The 21,402-nt window shown below is 38.9% G+C and overlaps 1 protein-coding gene across 7 annotated transcripts in view; it reads left to right on the top strand.

The window, feature by feature from the left end:
• Window positions 1–21,402, top strand: part of LOC5574124 (alpha-catulin) — a 598,722-nt gene that overhangs the window by 141,737 nt on the left and 435,583 nt on the right. For 2 of the 7 annotated variants that reach the window (XM_021853428.1, XM_021853429.1), the window contains exon 1: window positions 3,431–5,237. The exons of 3 other annotated variants lie outside the window; for them this stretch is intronic. In XM_021853428.1, the coding sequence (XP_021709120.1) occupies window positions 4,992–5,237 (246 nt within the window). In that variant the 5' untranslated portion in view covers window positions 3,431–4,991. Of the gene's footprint in view, window positions 1–3,430; window positions 5,238–21,402 lie in introns of those variants that run through there. 2 more of the 7 variants (XM_021853430.1, XM_021853432.1) reach the window with 1 other exon arrangement.

The raw sequence follows: 21,402 nt of genomic DNA, 5'->3' as shown, positions 1-21,402 counted from the left end.
ATTTGTTACACGTAAAAGTTGATGAGTGGTCGAATGTCCATGGCGGAATCCGAACTGTTCATTGGCAAAAATTGAATTTTCGTTGATGTGGGCCATCATTCTGCTCAAAATAACCTTTTCAAAAAGTTTACTGATGGAGGAAAGCAAACTGATTGGACGATAGCTAGAAGCTTCTGTAGGATTTTTGTCTGGTTTTAAAATTGGAACAACCTTAGCATTTTTCCATTTGTCAGGAAAATATGCTAATTGAAAACATTTGTTAAATATATCAACTAAAAATGATAAGCTACTTTCTGGAAGTTTCTTGATGAATTTGTAGAAAATTCCATCATCGCCAGGAGCTTTCATGTTTTTGAATTTTTTAATTATAGTTCTCATTTCTTCCAAATCAGTCTCCCAGGCATTTTCGAAAACGTTCTCTTGATTGAGAATATTTTCGAACTCCTCAGTAACTTGATTTTCAATAGGACTAGTAAGTCCTAAATTAAAATTGTGCGCACTTTTAAACTGCATAGCAAGTTTTTGAGCTTTTTCGCAATTAGTTAGTAATAATTTGTTTTCCTCTTTCAAAGCCGGTATTGGCTTCTGAGGTTTTTTCAAGATTTTAGATAATTTCCAAAAGGGCTTAGAGCCAACGTCCAATTGAGAAATTTTATTTTCAAAATTTTTGTTTCTTAAATCTGCAAAACGTTTCTTGATTTCTTTCTGAAAATCCTGCCATATAATTTTCATAGCAGGATCACGAGTGCGTTGAAATTGCCTTCCCCTCACGTTTTTAAGACAGATCAAGAGTTTAAGATCATCGTCTATAATCACGGATTCGAATTTTACTTCACATTTTGGAATTGAAATGCTCCGGGCTTCAACAATGGAATTTGTTGAAGTTTCAAGAGCATTGTCAATATCAAGTTTAGTTTCTAAAGAAATGTTAACATCAAGATTAAAGTCATCATACGTTTCATATATATTCTAGTCGGCTCGTAAATAATTGAAAGTGGAGCTGATAGGATTGAGAATCGCTACATGGGATATTTGAAATGTAACAGGGACATGATCAGAATCAAAATCAGCATGAGTAATCAGTTGGCTACAAAAATAACTAGAGTCGGTTAAGACCAAATCAATCGTAGATGGATTTCTAGAAGAGGAAAAACATGTAGGGCTATCAGAGTATTGAATTGAGAAATATCCTGAAGAGCACTCATCAAATAAAATTCTGCCGTTGGAATTACTTTGAGAATTACTCCATGACCGATGTTTGGCATTGAAGTCACCAATGACAAAAAATTTTGACTTATTGCGAGTCAATTTTCGCAAGTCAGTTTGGAGCAAATTAACTTGCTGTCCAGAGCATTGAAAAGGCAAATAGGCAGCTATGAAAGTATATTTACCAAACTGTGTTTCAACAGAAACACCTAAAGTTTCAAAAACTTTAGTTTCAAATGATGAAAATAGTTTATGTTTTATACGCCTATGAATGATGATTGCAACTCCCCCACATGCCCCATCAAGTCGATCATTACGATAAACAAAAAAGTTAGGATCTTTTTTTAGTTTGGATCCAGGTTTCAAATATGTTTCAGTAATTACTGCTATATGCACGTTATTACCTGTAACAAAATTAAACAGATCGTCCTCTTTGCCATTCAAGGAACGAGCATTTCAATTTAAAATAATAAAATTATTTTTTATTGGATTGATTAGAAAAACGTAATCCAATAACAATTTGATTAGTAAATTTCACACCAACTTGGACTTCTTCTGTCATAGTGGTGGCTTTGAACATTGCATCAATCATTAGATTCAGTTTTTCAGTTAGAAAATTAAAATCAGAGGCAGACATATCACTTGATGTTGGTACATTTGATGATTTTCCGTTAGACTTTTCGGTAGACGAAGAGGCGGAATAGATGTTACCTGTGGCGGCAGAGTTTTTTCCATTTGATTTGAAACAAGTGGAATGGGTACTCATAGTATGAACAGGGGAGGAGTTCAAATTACCTGATACGATATCGGCAAAGTATTTTCCTTGGGTACATTCGAATTTGAAAGATTCAAACGGCTACCCGACGGGTTAAAATTAGTTTGTGAATGAGCATGATTATGATACACCTGATGGGTATGATTCCTATTCAAGCGATCGTTAACTGAAAAATGAGCCTTATTCGATACTCTACCAGGGAAATTCCGGAAACGACCGTTATCGCAACGGATATTTCCATTCATCTGCCTGGAACGAGTCTTGACGACTCGCCTACGCGAAGGGCAAGCCCAAAAAATGACTTATGATTGCCCCCGCAATTGGCGCATATGAAGTTTTCAGTATCTTCCTTCACTGGACAGACGTCCTTAGCGTGAGAAGAACCTCCGCAAATCATGCATTTAGCATCCCACTTTTGGCACCGACGGCACTGAGTGGAGTTCTGGAAATTTCCTCCAGGTTTCTCTCCCATGTCACATGGACATTGAACATAAGTCTAGCTTTTTCTAAAGTTTTAATATTATTTAGATCTTTTTTTGTTAAAGTGAACATTTTTTTTTAAGACACTACACGTTAATGCTTCCAGTGGGCTATTTTGCCCTTTGAAGGAAGCACCACACTAGACAACGGACTAGCATGCAACGCCCAGTGGCAGTCGGAAAACATTCCTGTCGAAAAGTTTTTTAGCCTGAGGCGGGAATCGAACCCACGCTCCTAAGCACGATGCGGCTAAATGCCTTGGTGACACTAACCGCACGGCTACGAAGTGTTCTTGAGAAATCCCTCTCCGAACAATTTGGTTCTCGTTTTCATAATGATTACTTGGACTGGGGAAAATCCAAATAAATCAATTATTCCTTTTTTGATCTCTTCAGGTGACTTATAGTCACTTGAGAGACCTTTCAAGTCGACTTTGAACAAACGTTCAGTTTTGTCGTCATAAGTTAAAATTGGTGCTTCTTCTCTTCAAGATGTTTGAGAAGAAGTTCGCGATCTTCAAGAGTTTCCGGCAAAACGCGGCAGTCGCCTTTCTTTGCGATTTGGAAGGAGACCTTGATTCCCCTAATGGAGTTCAAGATCTCCTGCCTAAATCCCCCAAATTCGGAACAACTGACCACGATAGGCGGCACTCTTTTCTTCCTCACTTGAATCAAAGAGCCTGGGCTAGAGTCTGCTACGATTTGGTGTTCGGAAAATTTGTCTAGAGCATCGAACTGATTGCTCATTTCGATGCAATTATCAACATTATCCATTTCACTCTTAAAAAAGCGCGCATTCCGGAGCAACGTCCTCTCTTCCATTTCTGCTACGTTTAGTGACAATTTTGAATCGCGTTTTTTAGGGAGGAAGTCGTCAATTCAGAGATTCACCTTTCCTTTTGACTGTGGTTGCAACCATTTTTAGTGAATAAACGAAAGAAGAAGTGACCTTCTAAGAGGATTTTTTCTTCAAGATTGTGCTCAAGAAAGATAACCATCGTTAGCTTTCGCTAGATAACAAACCAAACTTAAAAGTTTCGTGGAATGCAATCACCAACAAACAAATAGATTGACATTTGTAGCAAATATTGAATCAATGTTCTTCTTTACTCCGACCTTTTCACCGACTAGGTACACCACATAAGGACTTTCTCCGATGGTACTTCAACGATAAACTTTCCGAGTAAGCAGCAACTTTACAACGAAAAGTCCATAAACGGACAAGCTCTGCAAAATTTCATCCCCACCTACAACATATGTTGGGAAGCATTTTCTCCAAGGAACTGTCTACACTCTGAAATGATTTAACCCATTCGGTCAGAAAGTTTCACAAAGGTTTTGAAGATTTTTTTTTTTTTTTCAAATATTTTGAATAGAAAAGTGGGACAACTTGCACAAAATAATTATCGATATGTTTGAATCTTATCTTATCTTACGAATCTGCTGATTCATTTCAGAGTGTATTCCCGAATTCATATTCTATATATTTATTTAACGATCCCTGTTTTATCCTGTGAGTGGATCTGCGATGGATGGGAGAGACTATTTTTTCTGACAGGTGCCCTCGTTTGACGACCGACTAGGTACAATGACGATGATGGGGCTTACAGAGCTCGCTTTCCGCCTTCTGTCGCTTCTGCTGTATTCGTTCAATTGAAGTGCTTTGTCGTTGACCTCGAAGGTGCCGAAGGAACGTAACATGGCAAAAATAGTAATTTTATGTGGGAAATGTTTCCGCCCCTGTTCGGTTTTTTTTTTGTTGCAAGAATGTTTCCCATAGGGAGATGGTAGCAGTAGGAACAGCAATTCTCGAAACCGGTAAAAAGCCAGATCGTAAACTTTAGGTGATTTACTGTTGACTTTAGAGCGAGTAGTGTCCAGGAGATTTGCCATTGTATTCAACAGGATTTGTAGCATCGGTTTCGATAGTTTGTTTTTAGAGTGCCTAAAAAGTCAAGAATTATAAAAAAAGGCACTTTGTTCTACTCATAAACCCCCATTCACGTTACTTCTTTTTACGTAATTCCTATTTAATGTGATTCCATTTACGTAATATTACTTCTGAATGTTTGTTCATTTGAGCATACGTGTGACATTCGCTTAGTACATTACGAATGTTTTGTAAATTTGGAAAATTGAAGCTTGTGTTAAGCCAAAGAAACATCTAGAGGGTGATGATCTAAAGTCACCAGTAATCATCGGGATTCTATTTATTATTTCAATTCATACTCGTACATGTCAACACCTCAGTGAGCGTAATACTTCCAGATACCAAGAAGCGAACAAACGGGAATGTGATCCCAAAAGCATCGGTGCTCGAAGTTTCATCGATATTTGATAGTGTTACACGATGTGATGGATCCTTTGAAGCTATATAGATGAAACTTATGACGACGACGACGACGACGACGAGGAAACGGCGACATTGAGACTCGAGGGGGCGAAACAGAAGTGAAGAATCAAATCTCAAAAGCAAGAAAGTCCTCTCCGTGTATGTGTGAGTGAAAGTGGGAGGAAAAGCAGGAGGGAAAATGGACGACACCAGTTACTTTAAGAGTGGGGGTGCAAGTGGTGCTGTGAGTGCCGATGAAATTGGAGCAAGTGGTGGTGGGGGTGGTAATGCCGGTTCGGGTGGAGCTTCGGGAGTAGGCTCTTCTGCCGGTACCGGCGGCCATAGCAGTGAACGAGATAGATGCGCCTCCCATGGATCAGCCTCCGGCAACATTCGTCGGCGGAGCACCAGCAACAGCTCTGTCAACCGAAGGACCCTTTCAAAAGTGTGTATTGACGGATATTGTATCTTTGCTAAATCTTCACCACCCTCTGCTAAAGTCGTACGCCACGCACAAGATTCAGTACCCGGCAGCAACCTACTTTGTATCGCAGTCAGTCGGTGTGCTGTATGTCAATGCAAATAAATTGCTGAGTATGCAAGCCTAATTGAGAGTGTGCTTAGTGGGCGCTTCTCTACATCAGCTGCTGGAGAATCGTCGGCTTTTGTGTATCGCACTGTGCTTCCTCTTGGTATCTACTTGCTTTCATCTAACGTCATTCTACGCACTCGTCGAACGGCAAGTAATCTTCGCCGATCGGAAGCTGCTGTCTATTAAATGCTTGAAGCACTCTCCACGCCCAACGTAGCAGATTGTACCTGTCAGGATCTGACATTTATAAATTGATACTAAATAATAAACTGCTTCCATACATGTTTGTCACACATTGAGGGTAACTTTCACACCCCTCCACATATGTACAAATGGCTCATTATCATAAGTTTATTGCAAGAATTCATATTATGCAACCGTCTACGTCTCACACTTCTTTTGATGTGAATATTTTGTCAGGGAGTGGGGAGTTTCGCATACAGTCGTTTCGTTTAGTAAAGTTTCACGTAAACTCAATTCACATAAAACTATTGAACATGAGCGATTCATCCATGTGCAAAACAAGTCAATCATATTTTGTAATAATCTTGCATAAACTCACCTAATCATTTAGATAACAATATGAAAATCTATTGCATTTAGTAATTTACCTATATGTAACATAATATAATAACAACCGGTATTATCATTAAAATAATTCTTGATCTGCACTAGATTCCACAAATCGACAAAAGCAGTCGATCTGAATGCACAGAAAAATACGATTTACCAGGCTTGAATGTATAAAACAAACGAAAAATAATGTTGTTTTCAGAGTATTTTTGTCTGCCTCAGGATTTTTTTTAAGACATCAACACTTTAATGCTTCCAGTGGACGCTTATGTCCTTTTAAGGAAGTACCACACTAGACAACAGACTAGCATGCAACACTCAGTGGCACAGTAGGAAAACCTTCTTCACGAAAAGTTTTCTGACCTGAAGCGGGAATCGAACCCATACTCCTTGACACGATGCGGCCAAATGCCTGACGACACTAACCGCACGACCACGAAGCCCACAGTGATACTTGGGATATATTTGGCATTTTAATAGAAATGTCTATTTTATTCAATATCCCTACACAGTATTAGGGACCGTTCAAATATTACGTAACGCAACAGGGGGAGGGAGGGGGTCTAACACAGTGTTACGGTCCATACAAACATTCAAAATTGTTCATACAAAAGCTGTTACGTGGGGGTGGGAGGGGGTCTAAAATTGACAAATTTTGCGTTACGTAATATTTGAATGAACTCTTACATGGTGTCTTTTTCATGTAGCATAAAAACAGAAAAAATGTCATATCTCAAATTTGGACCGATGAAAGCCAAGACCTTCCTCTTTCATTTGCTGCTAAATTTAAAAAAATCCATCGGGGGATCTAGTGAAACTAATTCTGATTTTATTTTGTTTGTCATATCCGATAAGATGAATTTTTGAAACTGATTTAAGTGAAAATTCTGCAGAAAGTTTGTGTCAAAAGTTTTTAGATTATGATCTAGACCGAAATCTTCACGGGTATGAGTTCAAATTGCCCTCCGCTCCACTGCTTTCAACCAGTGGTTAAATTTTTATTACTTTGACAACTACATATGTCAATGAACGCTTCTTCTTCTATCGTTTTGGTTTGTACCTCATAAAAAATCTTCATATTTCTGTCTTTTCACATCTGCTGGGACAGAAGCTGCTTCTCCGTTATGTGTTCTATGAGGATTTCCACAATTAGTATGAGCATAGTGACCAGTCCGCATTTATGCCAATGACAACTTCAAAATATAATTTCATAAATCCCATACATGAACGCGGATTTTATGTAAAATTTGTGCTGATTGAAAACAAGATGAACATACTACAGGTATACCTCGATATTGTGGACCCTCGATTACATGGATCCTCGATTTTATGTACTTCGATTTTATGGACATTTAATTTCATGTTTTAATTTTTAATATTTAACCAATTCAAAACACGCAGTTCGTAAACTGATAAACTGTAAAGGCTTGGCCGTTTTGTTATGCTTATTCAATGACAGGCAGGCTTGATAGAAACTCTTCTGATTTGGATTTTGCCGTTTTCCTGAGGAGAAAAAAATAAACTCAAAATTTTCATCACAGATCCTCAAGCGATTCGATTGAGAGTGCAAAAAAAATGCGAGAATTTTTTCAGGTACTCTCTCTCTCTCTCTCGTTGCGATGCTCACCATCACTCACACTTCAAACGAACTCTTGAGTCTGCCGTCCGAACAGACAGTCCTCGGGGAGTTGTGAGAGCACCCTTTTTTGATGGAATTTTACTCTGTTGTGTTTTGTGCTGCATCTTCCTCGCTCATTTTTCGTTGCCTTTCTGCTTAGCATTTTTCCGCTCACTCGCAAAGAGGCAAAGGCAGCACGCTGCTCTAGAGTATGTCACCGAACTTTGATGATGTTGAGGAGAATTATCAATCCTGATGACAGGGTCCAGTTTTGTTACAAAATTTTAAATAAATATTATTACACATACAACAAAGTTCTTACAAGATGAAAGGGGTTTGAAAAAAGGGACTTCTTTGAGGCAGCCTACTTTTCAGCATTGGACTGCTTTTTATATGGATTTTGTCCTCACCAGCGAATACTCTCTGTATAGCATGACACGAATAATCAATAACTTTTAAAAGTTTCTACAATTAAGTCCATTGTGATTTGCGCGAAATGTTATTGTTAAAGTTTACTGTTTATCGGACTGGGGATGAACAAGCCTAAAGCAGATAATCCTTAAGATAATAAAAATATATTCAACTTAATATTCAATACTGAATTGTTCCAAAATTTCCACAGGTAGTGCTTCGTGAGGCCCAAGCAGGACAGTTCGGTTTTGCGTCGTCCGATCGATTTAAAAAAAAAAAAAGACACGGACACCGTCTTCAGCCATTTAGCTGCAGACTGTAACTTAACACTAGACAACGGACAAGCATGCTCCAATGGCACAGCCGAGAAACATTTTTTGCGAAAAGTTTCAATGGCTGACGCGGGAATCGAACCCACACCCCATGACACGAAGTGATCACTGCCTGACGACACTAACCGCACGGCCACGAAGCTCACAATTTCGCGCGTTTTCGTCACCGGAGAATTTTTTTCCCTGTTTTGGAGCGTCTTGCTGGGTAGTGCTTCGTGAGGCCCAAGCAGGACAGTTCGGTTTTGCGTCGTCCGATATATTTTGCTCACGATTTCGCGCGTTTTCGTCGCCGGAGATTATTTTTTTTCCCTGTTTGGAGCGTCTTGCTGGGTAGTGCTTCGTGAAGCCCAAGCAGGACAGTTCGATTTTGCATCGTCCGATCGATTTCTTTCCCTGTTTTGGAGCATCTTGCTGGGTAGGTATTTGGGAAGGCCCAAGCAAGACGGATTGTTTTCGGAACGTCAAGAAGTTTTGCTGTCAGTGTCAGTTTTGTGTTCAGTCGAGAATGGATTACCAACTGGTGAGTTCGTTTCATGCTTATGATAACACATTTTTTCTTGAAAGCGTAACTTTTATGTAATAATAAAACAAACTTTGTATGGTTCGTCACTATAAGTGTCGGCATTATGCTATTTTCTTGTACAATTTCAATATACATATATTTTTCTCTTTTTGACATTATTGAAAATTATCTTTTGAATTATATATTTGAAGATTGTTGATATTTTTCGGTGATTACTACACACTGAAACACGATTATAACGTTTCGGCTTACTGATTTTCAGCCATCATCAGATTTGTTCAAATCGATCGTTCACCACCAGTGTGGTTTTATTAATCGTGTTTCAGTGTGTAGTAATCACCGAAATATATCAACAATCTTCAAATATAACAATCGACGGTGACTTAAACCCTATAGAATATCTTTTGAATTGTTCGACATTGTGAATGTTGACGTATTTTTTAAAACTTCTACCATATCGAGACAAAATGCACAGTAATTCTCATATGTCATTTTCAAGCAAACTACGTATGGTTCGTCACTACAAGTGTCGGCATTATTCCTGTTTCATATAATTTAAATCTATACATGTAATTTTCAGTTTTCGTCATTAATAAAAACGTCTTTTGAATTGTTCGACAATCTATAATGTCGATGTCGATCTATAATGTTGACGTATGTTTTAAAGTTTCCAAAAACCAAAAACTTCTCGAGACAAAAATACAAAACTAGCTTTAAATATAAGTCGTATATTTCCCCCTTTTCCATGGATCGCATCACCGACCAGAGGTGACTCCCAGATCTTTTCCTCCCTCACTAATAAACACCCTTCCCGTGGTGATTGTGGAGATGCAGAGGTATTCTCGGTCTCTAAAAGCAACAATCATTACACCCTAACACTCCTTCCCCATCCCAACTGACTGTAAGGACTTGGCCGGCGCCGTTATTGATCAATAATATTAGATCTGCTAAAATTGCACTTCGAGAGTAAGCGGAAACTCCCATCCCTTATTCATTTGGATCGTAGTGCAATTCTTACCAGTTCCGATCAATCACGGAGTAGCAACCATTGACATGTACAGTCAGTCTATGCTATGCTATGCTATGCTAATACTGAATTGTTCCAAAATTTCCACAATTACAAATTTTTCATTCGTGGAATTTATAGTGTTTAGTGATTGATCCAAGAGCTCTTCCAAGAAGGAGAAGTTGTTTAATACGGATTTCAAAACAGATTACACTCACGATTATGCATCATTCCTTAGGATTTTTTTTAAACTAGCCTTTAGTTTCTCTACTTGTATACGTTTCTCTTGAAGCCTAACCATGACGAATTCTTCAAGCAGAACAGAAATATTTCAAATGATTCGTGTACGAATTACTTCAGATGGATGTTTGCGTAAAGTTTTTCAGATTTGCTTTCAAAGTTTTTCCACAGTTTTAGTATTTTTTCAAAAACGATAAGAAATGTTTTCACTGAATTTGTTTAAATATTTCTGAAGATTTAAAGTGATTAATCGTGAAGTCCTTTGGAAATTTCCAAAAGAAATTCTTCAAAACATTTAATGTCTTGCGTGCGTTACAGGAGATATCTGGTAATACTAAAGCACAATGAGATTGAACTATAAAATTTTGTTACAAGAAAAAGTTTTGTTTCTCTATCATCGTATAAAAAAACTCTACAGACGAAGAGCTGCGACTCAATGCTCTCTTTGGGAGCGATTAATTCAAAGTTTCACGAATCTGGGAGAAATCGTAGAAAGTAGACGCCCCAATGGTTTTCGCTACTACTCCCTATGCGTTGCTTCTTTGGTTTTTGCAGTTATTAATAAGCACTGATTCTCTCCGTCAAATGTCACTCTCAAATAAGCTACGCATGTAGTGTACCGCAGCAACTGCCGTTTTGTAGGAATCGACTCTAGTACTTCCTCTACTTTGTGCTGTCTGAATGCAAATGTATCCTCGGTAGGAATCACAGGACCCCAGGACTTGTTCATAAGCTGCATTTTTGTCGACAGGAAACTGCTTACAGTAAGGTTTTGGCACCGGGAGTATCGGTACCGAAAGTAACAGTAATACCTATCAATTTTTGGTACCGAAATACCGGTACTGGAAAGTTTTGAGTACCGGTATTTTCGGTACTGACAAAAAAAACTGAGGGTGAAGTAGTTTAACGGAAATGATCAAGCAGTTGGATATAATAAATACCAACAGGATTATCGTAAACAAATGAAGCTGCATATTTTTAGACAACTGGGTACAAATAAAGCACTTTTTATTAACTTCGGCATGGGATTTTTTTGAAAGCAACCAAGCTTCTAGATTAGAAGTGCTTCTAATCGCAATGTTTAAAACAGTTCGGCCAAAAAAAAAAACAATGCCGAAGAGAATAATGAAGGGCTCAGCACCCAATGACTAGTCGGTTGTGCTACTTTTCCCCGAATGTCGTTTCCCCAAACGCCAGTTCCCCAAATGCCAGTTCCTTGAATGCCAGTTCCCTGAATATCCCGTTTCCCCGAATCGCCCGCTTCCCCGAAAAGTTTTTTGCACTCATATTTGACATAACTGTATACATTTTAGGGAGGTGAATGTACTGGTCATCTCATATGTATCCTTCTTTATTTGATTGGCGATTCCTACGAGTTTTTCCGTCCTCAGCATTTTTGGCAACATGTGTATAGTAGAGAATGACTAAATACCTCCTTCTTTTGATTGCTTACCATTCTTTCTAATTTACCATCCTGCCACTGAAAACTGTTATAGCACCTATTTGAACTGCTACACTTTTCGGGGAAACGGGTCATTCGGGAAAATGGCGTTCGGGGAACCGACATTCGGTGAAACGACATTCGGGGAAAAGTAGCACAATCGACTAGTCTGCCAAGTTCAAAGCAATATATTTGTTGACACTTCAAGATGCAAAGACAGCAATTTGTGCAGCATCCGTATGGACACAAGAAAAGTTTTCTCTGAATCTGAAAGTTTTGTTACAAAATTACGAATATGGTAGATAAACATTGAACTTTGGACATGCTTTACGTTTTTAAACCCTACTTTATGAATGAAAAGCAAAATGATAACATGAAAATAGTGAATAAATGATTCATTTAGCACGATTTTCCACACTACTGTCCTGTTGTACTGATCACTGTAATCGGATGCGTTCTAATTCTTTACAAACTGCGCTTTGCATGGAGAGCTCTTGGCATTGAACAGTACAATATTGATCACATAGATTTGCTCATCGTCAACAGGACTGCTTCTTCAAAAAAAGAACACTGTGACTATTTGTCTTCATCTCGAACGAGAATACGCTAAAATATTTCCCGGTTATCTGAGCATAGGGGAATTTTCCCTTGTCAGAATTGCTACGGAACTCCCATAAGAGACATATCGTTGAAGCAAACTCCACGCACTTTCACGGCCGCATCCCAAACCACTCTTTTACTTGTCTTCCTGGGATTGACACTACCCCTATTATAGGGGTACATGATTCCGGGGTTGGGAAAAGTTCTGAAATTCACACTACAGTACTGCCGTTATACGCATAATTGTCCCATGTTTCAAAATATGAAATCGAGAAAAACGCGTTTCAACATTTTAACACATTTAGGCCTCGTGTTGACCAGGTATGTGGTAAATTACATTAAAATCTTTACAATAGTATAAAGAATAGCGTGTTTATTAGAGTCAAGAGTTTGTATTACGGGGATAAAGTAAATATAGCTGCGAAATTCTAGGTGGGACTGTTATGCCTAGAAATACGGGGTTTTTAATGAATTTCTACGCATAACAGTCCCACTGATAGTGGTGACCAATTATGTGCTAAGCGTACTGCTGTAGATGACCGTTCTTAAGTATAGATTGTACCGAATGTAGAGGACGCATATCCTCAAGACTATGTTAAGGCACTTAATGAAGGCTCAAGTGACATGTGCCAAACGGAGCCACGTGTGGGGAAGTGAAGAAATACGATTTTATAGTTTGGGATGGAAAGCAAAGTTTTCTGTATGTGTGATAATGAGAAAATGTATGGGTTAGTGCAAGAAAGAGTGGATGAGTAAGTTAGAGAGTTTAAAAGATGTAATAAATTCTTATATCGACTCTTCCAGCTGAAGGTTTGACAGAAACACGTCTGCGAATTCAAGGTTATTCTGCGGAGTAAATATTTAACTCAAAATTCACGACACAAATCTTCACACGATTTGACATTTCTTTGGACTTTGTTTGCAAAATCATGATATTTGATACATTGCAAAGTAAATTTTAGAACCACCAACATATTTGCCACTTGCACCGAAGAGCCAATTATGCGGAATAACCCAGTATGTGGACAGGTCATCCAAAACCTTTTGAACTATTCTTCTTTTGACTTGACTTTCACTTCTTCTTGACCTCATCAAGTTTGATATGTCGTAACCTATCTCAGGACCGCCAATATAATGGCCACTTCCCCTGGGGAACAGGGTATCTTAAACAAGCTGGCATGTTATCAAGTCATCCAAGAACCTTTGAAGTACCCTTCTTTAGCCTTGATTTGGGAATTTATGAAGTATGATGTGTCCAGCAAGGTTTCAGAACCGACAGTTTAGAGACCATTTCCCCCAGGGAACCGGGAATTCAGAACAATCTGACATGTGGTCAAGTCATTCAAATACATTTCAACCACCTTTAGACTTGATTTGCAAATTCATGAAAATTGATATGTCGCACGCCAGGTTTCAGATTCGCCAATATAATGGCCACTTCCACCAGTGAACCGGTGTTCGGAATAACCCAGCATGTGGCCAAGTCATCCAAAAACGGTCGAACTATTTTTATTTGGATTTGGTTTGTTAAATCATGAAGCCATGGACTCGAAATTAAAGTGGTTACTGATTCTTCAAGTGGGATTACTTCAGTACTCCCCATGATGAATCCAAAATTACGGTGAATTTCTAATCGTTGACCGCGGTTCCAAAACTAGAAGAATTTTGTGATTGACTCTGAAAATTCAACTGAAAAACGGGTGTAAAATAATATTTTGATATTGATAAATTTAAATCAAATTTGACGCCAGGCTCACATGAACGATGAATGCATCCCGATAAAAAACACATAACACAGGTTGTGTTCCACATGGGATGTAAAGTCAACGTAAGAAAATGTTCAAAACGATTTTCCCAAACACAAGCTTATTCATAACTGACAACTGAATATTTTGTTCGAGATCAGCGCAGCGAATTGTATAGTGTGACAGTTATGCGTAGAAATAGATGAGTGGGACAGTTATGCGTGGAAGTTCAACAATGCGACAAATTGACTTGGCTTGCTTTTCATTGAGTTTCCGTACAAAGTTAATTTTTGGTAAGTGTTTTCTAAAACTATACGTAAAAATAAACTGTTTGATGACAAAAAGTCAATACGCACAAAAAGTAACATGGGACAATTATGCGTATAACGGCAGAGTAGGCAAGCGCAGCAAATCACAGTCAGCGGAGCCAGTGAAACTCACGCCTGTTGCTGCAGTAGGCAAAATGCCTTGAAAATAGCAAAACACCCGTCACTAAGGGCAACCCAAAACTACGGTAGAAAAATGTTCTATTTCCCGCATTTAACACTACTGATTTAGAAAATTCATGTACCCAACTAGACTACTTGATTCTTCTTCTTTCTGGCGTTACGTCTCCACTGGGACAAAGCCTGCTTCTCAGATTAGTATTCTTATGAGCACTTCCACAGTTATTAACTGAGAGCTTTCTTTGCCGATTGATAATTTTTGCATTTGTATATCGTGTGGCAGGTACGAAAATACTCTATGCCCTGGAAATCGAGAAAATTGTCTTTACGAAAAGATCCTCGACCAGTGGGATTCGAATCCACGACCCCCAGCATGGTCATGCTGAATAGCTGCGCGTTTACCGCTACGGCTATCTGGGCCCCTAGACTACTTGATGAGATTCACAATTTTGAGCTACTGTATTAGAAGAACCACGTGATTTTCGCAAAAACTCAAGCCTACTACTATTACCATTCCCAACTCTGTATGATTCAGACTGGCGACCTTTTCAGCTGATGCTTTAGCGATGTTACCACTTTAGTTCATAACTGTTGATCCGTTCGTTCACTCACCTTGGATAAACGCTTCTCTAGTTTGCTTCTCTAGCCCCACTGCGGGTTCGTAGATTTTCTTCAGATTCAATGGACTTCACTGTGCGTTAACGCTTGCGGCTATGTGGTGTTTTACTTATAAGCAGGTGAATTCAACTCACCTGTAAACAGTTTGAACTGCTGCGGAATCCGAATCCCGGACACTCTGCTTTGCATGAGTAAGATTTCACTCGAAATGTTTCAAAATTTGCCGTTTAAAAAATCCCAATTTGAAAGATGATGTTAATAAACAATGCATATAGAAATCCATAGAAATTTACAATGCTCAACTTTGTTCCAACTATTCTAATTGTGTTTTTAAAGAGCTGTCCGGAGTTTGAATCGCAGTGTCCGGAATTGGAAGCAAAAGTGTGGTTGTGTCCGGAATAAAAATCATGAAGAAGCCGAACAGTTCTATTTGTTAAAGTGAGTTCAAAATGTGGAGTCCGAATTTTCACCCACCTTTCGAAGTTTAAGTTTTGGCAAGGGCTAATTCCGCTAAAGTTTCATCCAGAACAATTAAATGTATATGTGTATTGATTAGTTGTATTTCACTGAAGCCTTAAGTGTCCGTAATATGAATCGAAATGGTATTCAAGTTAGTAAGGTTGAATTTCCTTTCGAAGAATAATGCCTATTTAAGACATATATTGCCACTTACGCAAAGCTCTTGCTTTACTCACTTCATTCTTCAAAATCACAACTCATGCCAGTATTGTTCCGTTTTACATCCATCATATCAGTAGCAGTGTGCTGAAAATAGTGTTTATTTACGTTTCGCCAACGCGTTTCGCAAAACTTAGTTTCGCAGTAAATGCTTCCACCGAAAACTGTTTACTTCCGGAAAAACACCTCACCCCCTAACCACCCAATTATCCCACCACCCGTTGGAACGGAAATTTATTTTCGGATCCATTTTTAGAGCCGACTAAGTATCCGTTGACGATATAGTAGAACTTGATAAAATGTTGATTCTTCTATCATAAATTTAGTTCCCTGCTCTGGTGGGCCAGGGGATAGAAAGGAGCCTTTGGAGTGGCGTCTATTTTCGGAACCAGTACGACGAAGACGTCGATGGACAAGACGAGGACGAGGATGGTGCTAAAATGGGTTTTTCATGTTGTGTGGCTGAATGGAATGGTTCCATTGGGGGGCTACAAATCGCTTGGAATTATCTAAGGTGGAATGGAAGACGCCATGCCGAGAGCGACGTATGACATTTGGAGCGCGTGCGAGTTTTTGCAGATGATATGCTGCTTCTGATGGGTCCCCGAATAGTTGTTTGTCATATTGATGGAGAAGGACAGAAGAGTAGAGTGTTTTTTTTTTTTTAATTCCAAATTACATTTGTGTAGAGGGGCCTTCCTTAGCCAAGTAGTTAGAGTCCGCGACTTCAAAGCCATACTGAAGGTGTCAGGGTTCGATTCCCGGGCGGTCCAGGATCTTTTCGTAATGGAAATTTCCTTGACTTCCCTGGGCACAAAATATCATCGTACCTGCCACACGAAATACGAATGCGAACATGGCATCTTTGGCAAAGAAAGCTCTAAGTTCAAAAGTGCTCATTGAGCTGAGAAGCAAGCTCTGTCCCAGTGAGGACGTAATGCCAACAAGTAAATCTGAACACGTATACTCCAAGCTATGTCTGAGCAAGACGATTATAAAAATCGAATGTATATGCTTTTATTTTCTCGCCTCGCTAAAGTCCAGTATTTAGGTTCTATTCTTACAATGGGAAGTTTTAAGTTTTTCCATCAGTGAAATTTTGATATTTTCCATTTTCTACCTATTTTTTATAGTGAAACTTATGAAAGTTCCGTTTTTCGGTATTTTAAAACCTTTCGATTACGAAAATAAAGACTGGTTTAGACCTGGTGTGTACATTGGTATTTCGTTAAATTTTGTATTCTTGAATTTCATTTAAAATTGTATTTCATTGAGGCATTGAAAATTGATAAAAACATGATGTTAAAGCCTTGATGAGAGCATCTCTCACAACCACATCCCAAACATGCGTCAAAAGTATAAATCCCTCGTTTCTCCAATACCACATCCGCAAACAAACTCACACGCATCCCTCTCCACCCGAAATGTCACATCTCAGCACATGATCTCTGACAACGACGATGCTAACAATGGAGCAGATATCAAATTTCCTTGGCACAATCATAAATTTAAAACTTCGCAGCATGTTTGCTCTAACACATACTTGAAGGAAATTCGTGCTGCCCGGTTTTGTTACTTGTCCCCGGGTACTTTAGCGAAGTTTCATGTTTCATTTATTGTAGGCCAGCCTTCGTACTTTTTGTTATATTTTAAGTATCCACTCATCATTTGAGTGTGGCTGTAGCAATGCAGGAACAACGAAGTTGTTGAAATTCTCCAAAGAAAAATAAACGAAGATTTCTCCCAATCTCCTTCCTTTACCTTTCTTCATTGCCAGATCTCGAATTGGTTTCACTTCACAAAGAACCAACCTGTTCTTATTAAAAAGCATTTTTTCATCTGTATCCCGAGCCGGTATCGTTCTACGGTGATGCTGTTTCTCAAATTTTCCCACCGTTTTCTTTCGATGGAACAAGTTTTCCAGCACTCTTTCTGTGTCTCTTTCTGAATCCAGAGCCCGGCCAGACATCCTCCGGGCTGGGCATTCATTTCTCGTGGCAACTGTTTCCCATCAGCAACTCCATTTCATCTATCTGATTGAGATCTTTATGTTCCATTCGGTGGTTTGGTTTGGTTCGGTTTGCATCTTGCGAGAAAATGTACTGAGAGCTATGTCGGTATCGTACTGCAGGGTTGAGTATCTTATCTGCAAATGTGCTTCTCGACAGATCCAACAGTTCTCAATTGTCGATTGCGCTCTGCTGAATGTTGGATGGTTGTAATAGACGCCCATTTATGAATTTTTTGATTGGATACCACCTATCTGTTAAGATCCTCACTATTCCCACGGAAGCAAGTTTCAGATTTTGGTGGATTGAATGTTTTTCCAATCAATAGAGGTAGTTTTTTTCAAAACAAAAAAAATATTGTGCTTTATCATCTTTTGAACACATGTTCTAAAAAAAAGGTATAAGAAATACAAAAACATATAATGCCCTTTTAGGTCTATATTTTTGAATGTCTATAAAATGCGCCTATTTTCATATTTGAAGTCGAGATGTTTTCTCTACAATACATTTTTTTTTTAATTTATAAGACATCGTTTCTCATTTGCACTGAAACCATGAGATGCAAAAAATTTATCGGTTTAAAAACAAGAAGAATTCTATTCTACTGTTGTATATGAGCAATTCTCGCTGAAACCAGGCCGCCATCGGCACATATCGTTAAAATTTCAACTTTATGTCACTGATCGCTAGTATATGCTAAAACTAGATGGTGGTCTTTCGGTTTACTCAAATTCCTCTTGTACGCCCCAGCATGCTTTATAGTTTTTTTTGAATTTTTCGATGAATCTTATTTTCTTTGGAACACATAGCAAACTCAGTGACATCATATGGAAGAACGATGTAGTTTTCATTTGAAGCTAAAAAAATTGGCGGCCATTCTTTATTATGGCTGCCATCTTAAATTTCTTCAGAAAACCCGTTTTTTTCATAACCCAATTTATTGACAAGTCACAGCTATCACAGTTATTGGGACACTCTTCAGAATCCTACACATCAGTGTTGATGCAATTGGATTATTTTTTGTTAGTAATTCGGCTAAATGACCCGTTCGGCCAGATGGCATTAGGAGATATTCCATTCTTTTTTGGCGGGCTGCAGAATTGTTCTCATGTTTGATCATACGCTTCTCGAAACAATACTGCAATGAGAGTCTGCTGTGAAAAAATGAAGCAACAGTTTTGGAGTTATCAACATTTTTGTTTCTGGTACCAATCTGGCCGTATAAAAATCTTAAAATCTTCAAAAAATATCTTAATGTAATTTTCGGATTTTTTGAAGACAACTCAACTGATTTCCATGTTTTTTTCAGAGAAGTTTCTTATATCCTGACATTGGATAGCCAACATAGTACACCCCAACCTCTTTTTACGACCGTTATCGGGGGGTAGTAAAAAAAATCAGGGTTATAATTACGTTTTTGAAAAAATGCAACGTCTAGATGCGGAAATACTGATTCGACATATTCGGCAAAGTTGAAGCATGGGTTGAGAACTTTCCAAAATAGCCGTTCAAAATTTCATATATTGGTAATAGATGGCAACACTGCTCAATTGTTATCAAAAGAGCCAATTTAATGGGGGTGTGATATGCAAATGCCAAAAAATTTCAAAGATATCGATACCGAATGTTCACCAAAGTTGAAAGAAATGTTGCTTGCCATACAGTCGGCCGAATCACAAATGTTCATGTGGCTGGCAACACTGTTTAAGAAGAATGAAGTAAAGACCAAAACCATCAAACTTGAGTGGAACACAAAAATATAATGCTTAGCAACATAGCAATACTCTTCAACTGTAATCCAGTTTTTCATGAAGGGTTCAAATTTTTTTTCGTAGCTGGCAACACTGCTTAAGTGAAATTGCGCCACCAGGCAGTACAAGTGTGCATGCAAATATTGTTTTGCGAATATCTCATGATCCTGACCACTTAGAAAGATGGCGTCTTCGGCAAAGTTGTTCAGTAGCTCAAGGACTATCATTATTCTAGCCAAGAGTTTCGAAATTTCGCCACTAGGTGGCGCTAATGAGCATAGAATGTTTATATTGCGAATAGCTCGGGATCGTGGCCACTTAGATAGATGGCGTCTTCGGCAAAGTTGTTCAGTAGCTCAAAGACTATCATTACAAACGCCATGAGGTTCAAAATTTTGCCACCAGGTGGCGCTAGTGAGCATGAAACTTTTGTTTTGCGGATATCTCAGGATCATGGTCACTTATGAGTTATGAGATTCGAAATTTTGCCACTAGGCGGCGCTAGTGAGCATAGAATGTTTGTTTTGCGGTTATCTTAGGATCCTGACCACTTAGAAAGATGGCGCCTTCGGCAAAGTTGTTCAGTAGCTCAAGCGCTATCATTATAAAAGTTATGAGTTTTGAGATTGTGCCACCAGGTGGCGCTAGTGAGATTAGAATGTTTGTTTTGCGGATAGCTCAGGATTCTGGCCACTTAGAAAGAATGCGTCTTCGGCAAAGTTGTTCAGTAGCTCAAGGACTATCATTCTAAACGCTATGAGGTTCAAAATTTTGCCACCAGGCGGCGCTAGTGAGCATGAAACTTTTAATTTGCGGATATCTTAGGATCCTGGCCACTTAGAAAGATGGCGTCTTTGGCAAAGTTGTTCAATATGCATAGAATTTTTGTTTTGCGGATAGCTCAGGATCCTGGCCACTTAGAAAAATGGCGTCTTCGACAAAGTTGTTCAGTGGCTCAAGGACTATCATTATTCTAGCCAAGAGATTCGAGATTTGGCCACCATGCGGCGCAAGTGAGCATAGATTATTTGTTTGCCAGAAAGCTCAGGATCCCAACCACTTAGAAAGATGGTGTCTTGGGCAAAGTTGTTCAGTAGCTCAAGGACTATTATTATCGAAGCTATGAGATTCAAAATTTTGCCACCAGGCGGCGCTAGTGAGCAAAGATTATTTGTTTGCCAGATAGCTCAGGATCCTGACTACTTAGAGAGATGGCGTCTTCAGCAAAGTTGTTCAGTAGCTCAAGCGCTATCATAATAAAAGTTATGAGATTCGAGATTTGGCCACCAGGCGGCGCTAGTGAGCATAGATTATTTGCTTGCCAGATAGCTCAGGATCCTGACCACTTAGAAAGATGGCGACTTCAGCAAAGTTGTTCAGTAGCTCAAGGACTATCATTATTCTAGCCAAGAGATTCGAGATTTTGCCTCCAGACGGCGTTAAGGGGGCATAGAATGTTTGTTTTGCGGATAGCTCAGGATCCTGACCACTTAGAGAGATGACGTCTTCGGCATAGATGTTCAGTAGATCAAGGACTATCATTATAAGAGCTATGAGATTCAAAATTTTGCCACCAGGCGACGCTAGTGAGCATAGATTATTTGTTTGCCAGATAGCTCAGGATCCTTACCACTTAGAAAGATGGCGTCTTCGGCAAAGATGTTCAGTAGCTCAAGGACTGTCATTATTTTAGCCAAGAGATTCGAGATTTTGCCATCAGATGGCGCTAGTGAGCATTGAATTTTTGTTTTGCGGATAGCTCAGGATCTTGACCACTTAGAAGGATGGCGTCTTCGGCAAAGATGTTCAGTAGCTCAAGGACTACCATTATAAGTGCTTTGAGATTAAAAATTTTGCCACCAGGTGGCGCTAGTGAGAATGAAACTTTTGTTTTGCGGATATCTCAGAATCCTGACCACTTAGAAAGATGGAGTCTTCGATAAACTTGTTGAGTAGCACAACTTTGCCCAAGACGCCATGTCTATGTAGTCAAGATCCTGATATATCCGCGAAACAAAAGTTTCATG

The sequence above is a fragment of the Aedes aegypti genome, chromosome 3 (assembly GCF_002204515.2).
Source record: "Aedes aegypti strain LVP_AGWG chromosome 3, AaegL5.0 Primary Assembly, whole genome shotgun sequence".
NCBI classification, from domain to species: Eukaryota; Metazoa; Arthropoda; class Insecta; order Diptera; family Culicidae; genus Aedes; species Aedes aegypti.
The sequence above is the reverse complement of the archived record's forward strand: the minus strand, read 5'-3'. Positions and strand labels throughout refer to the sequence as shown.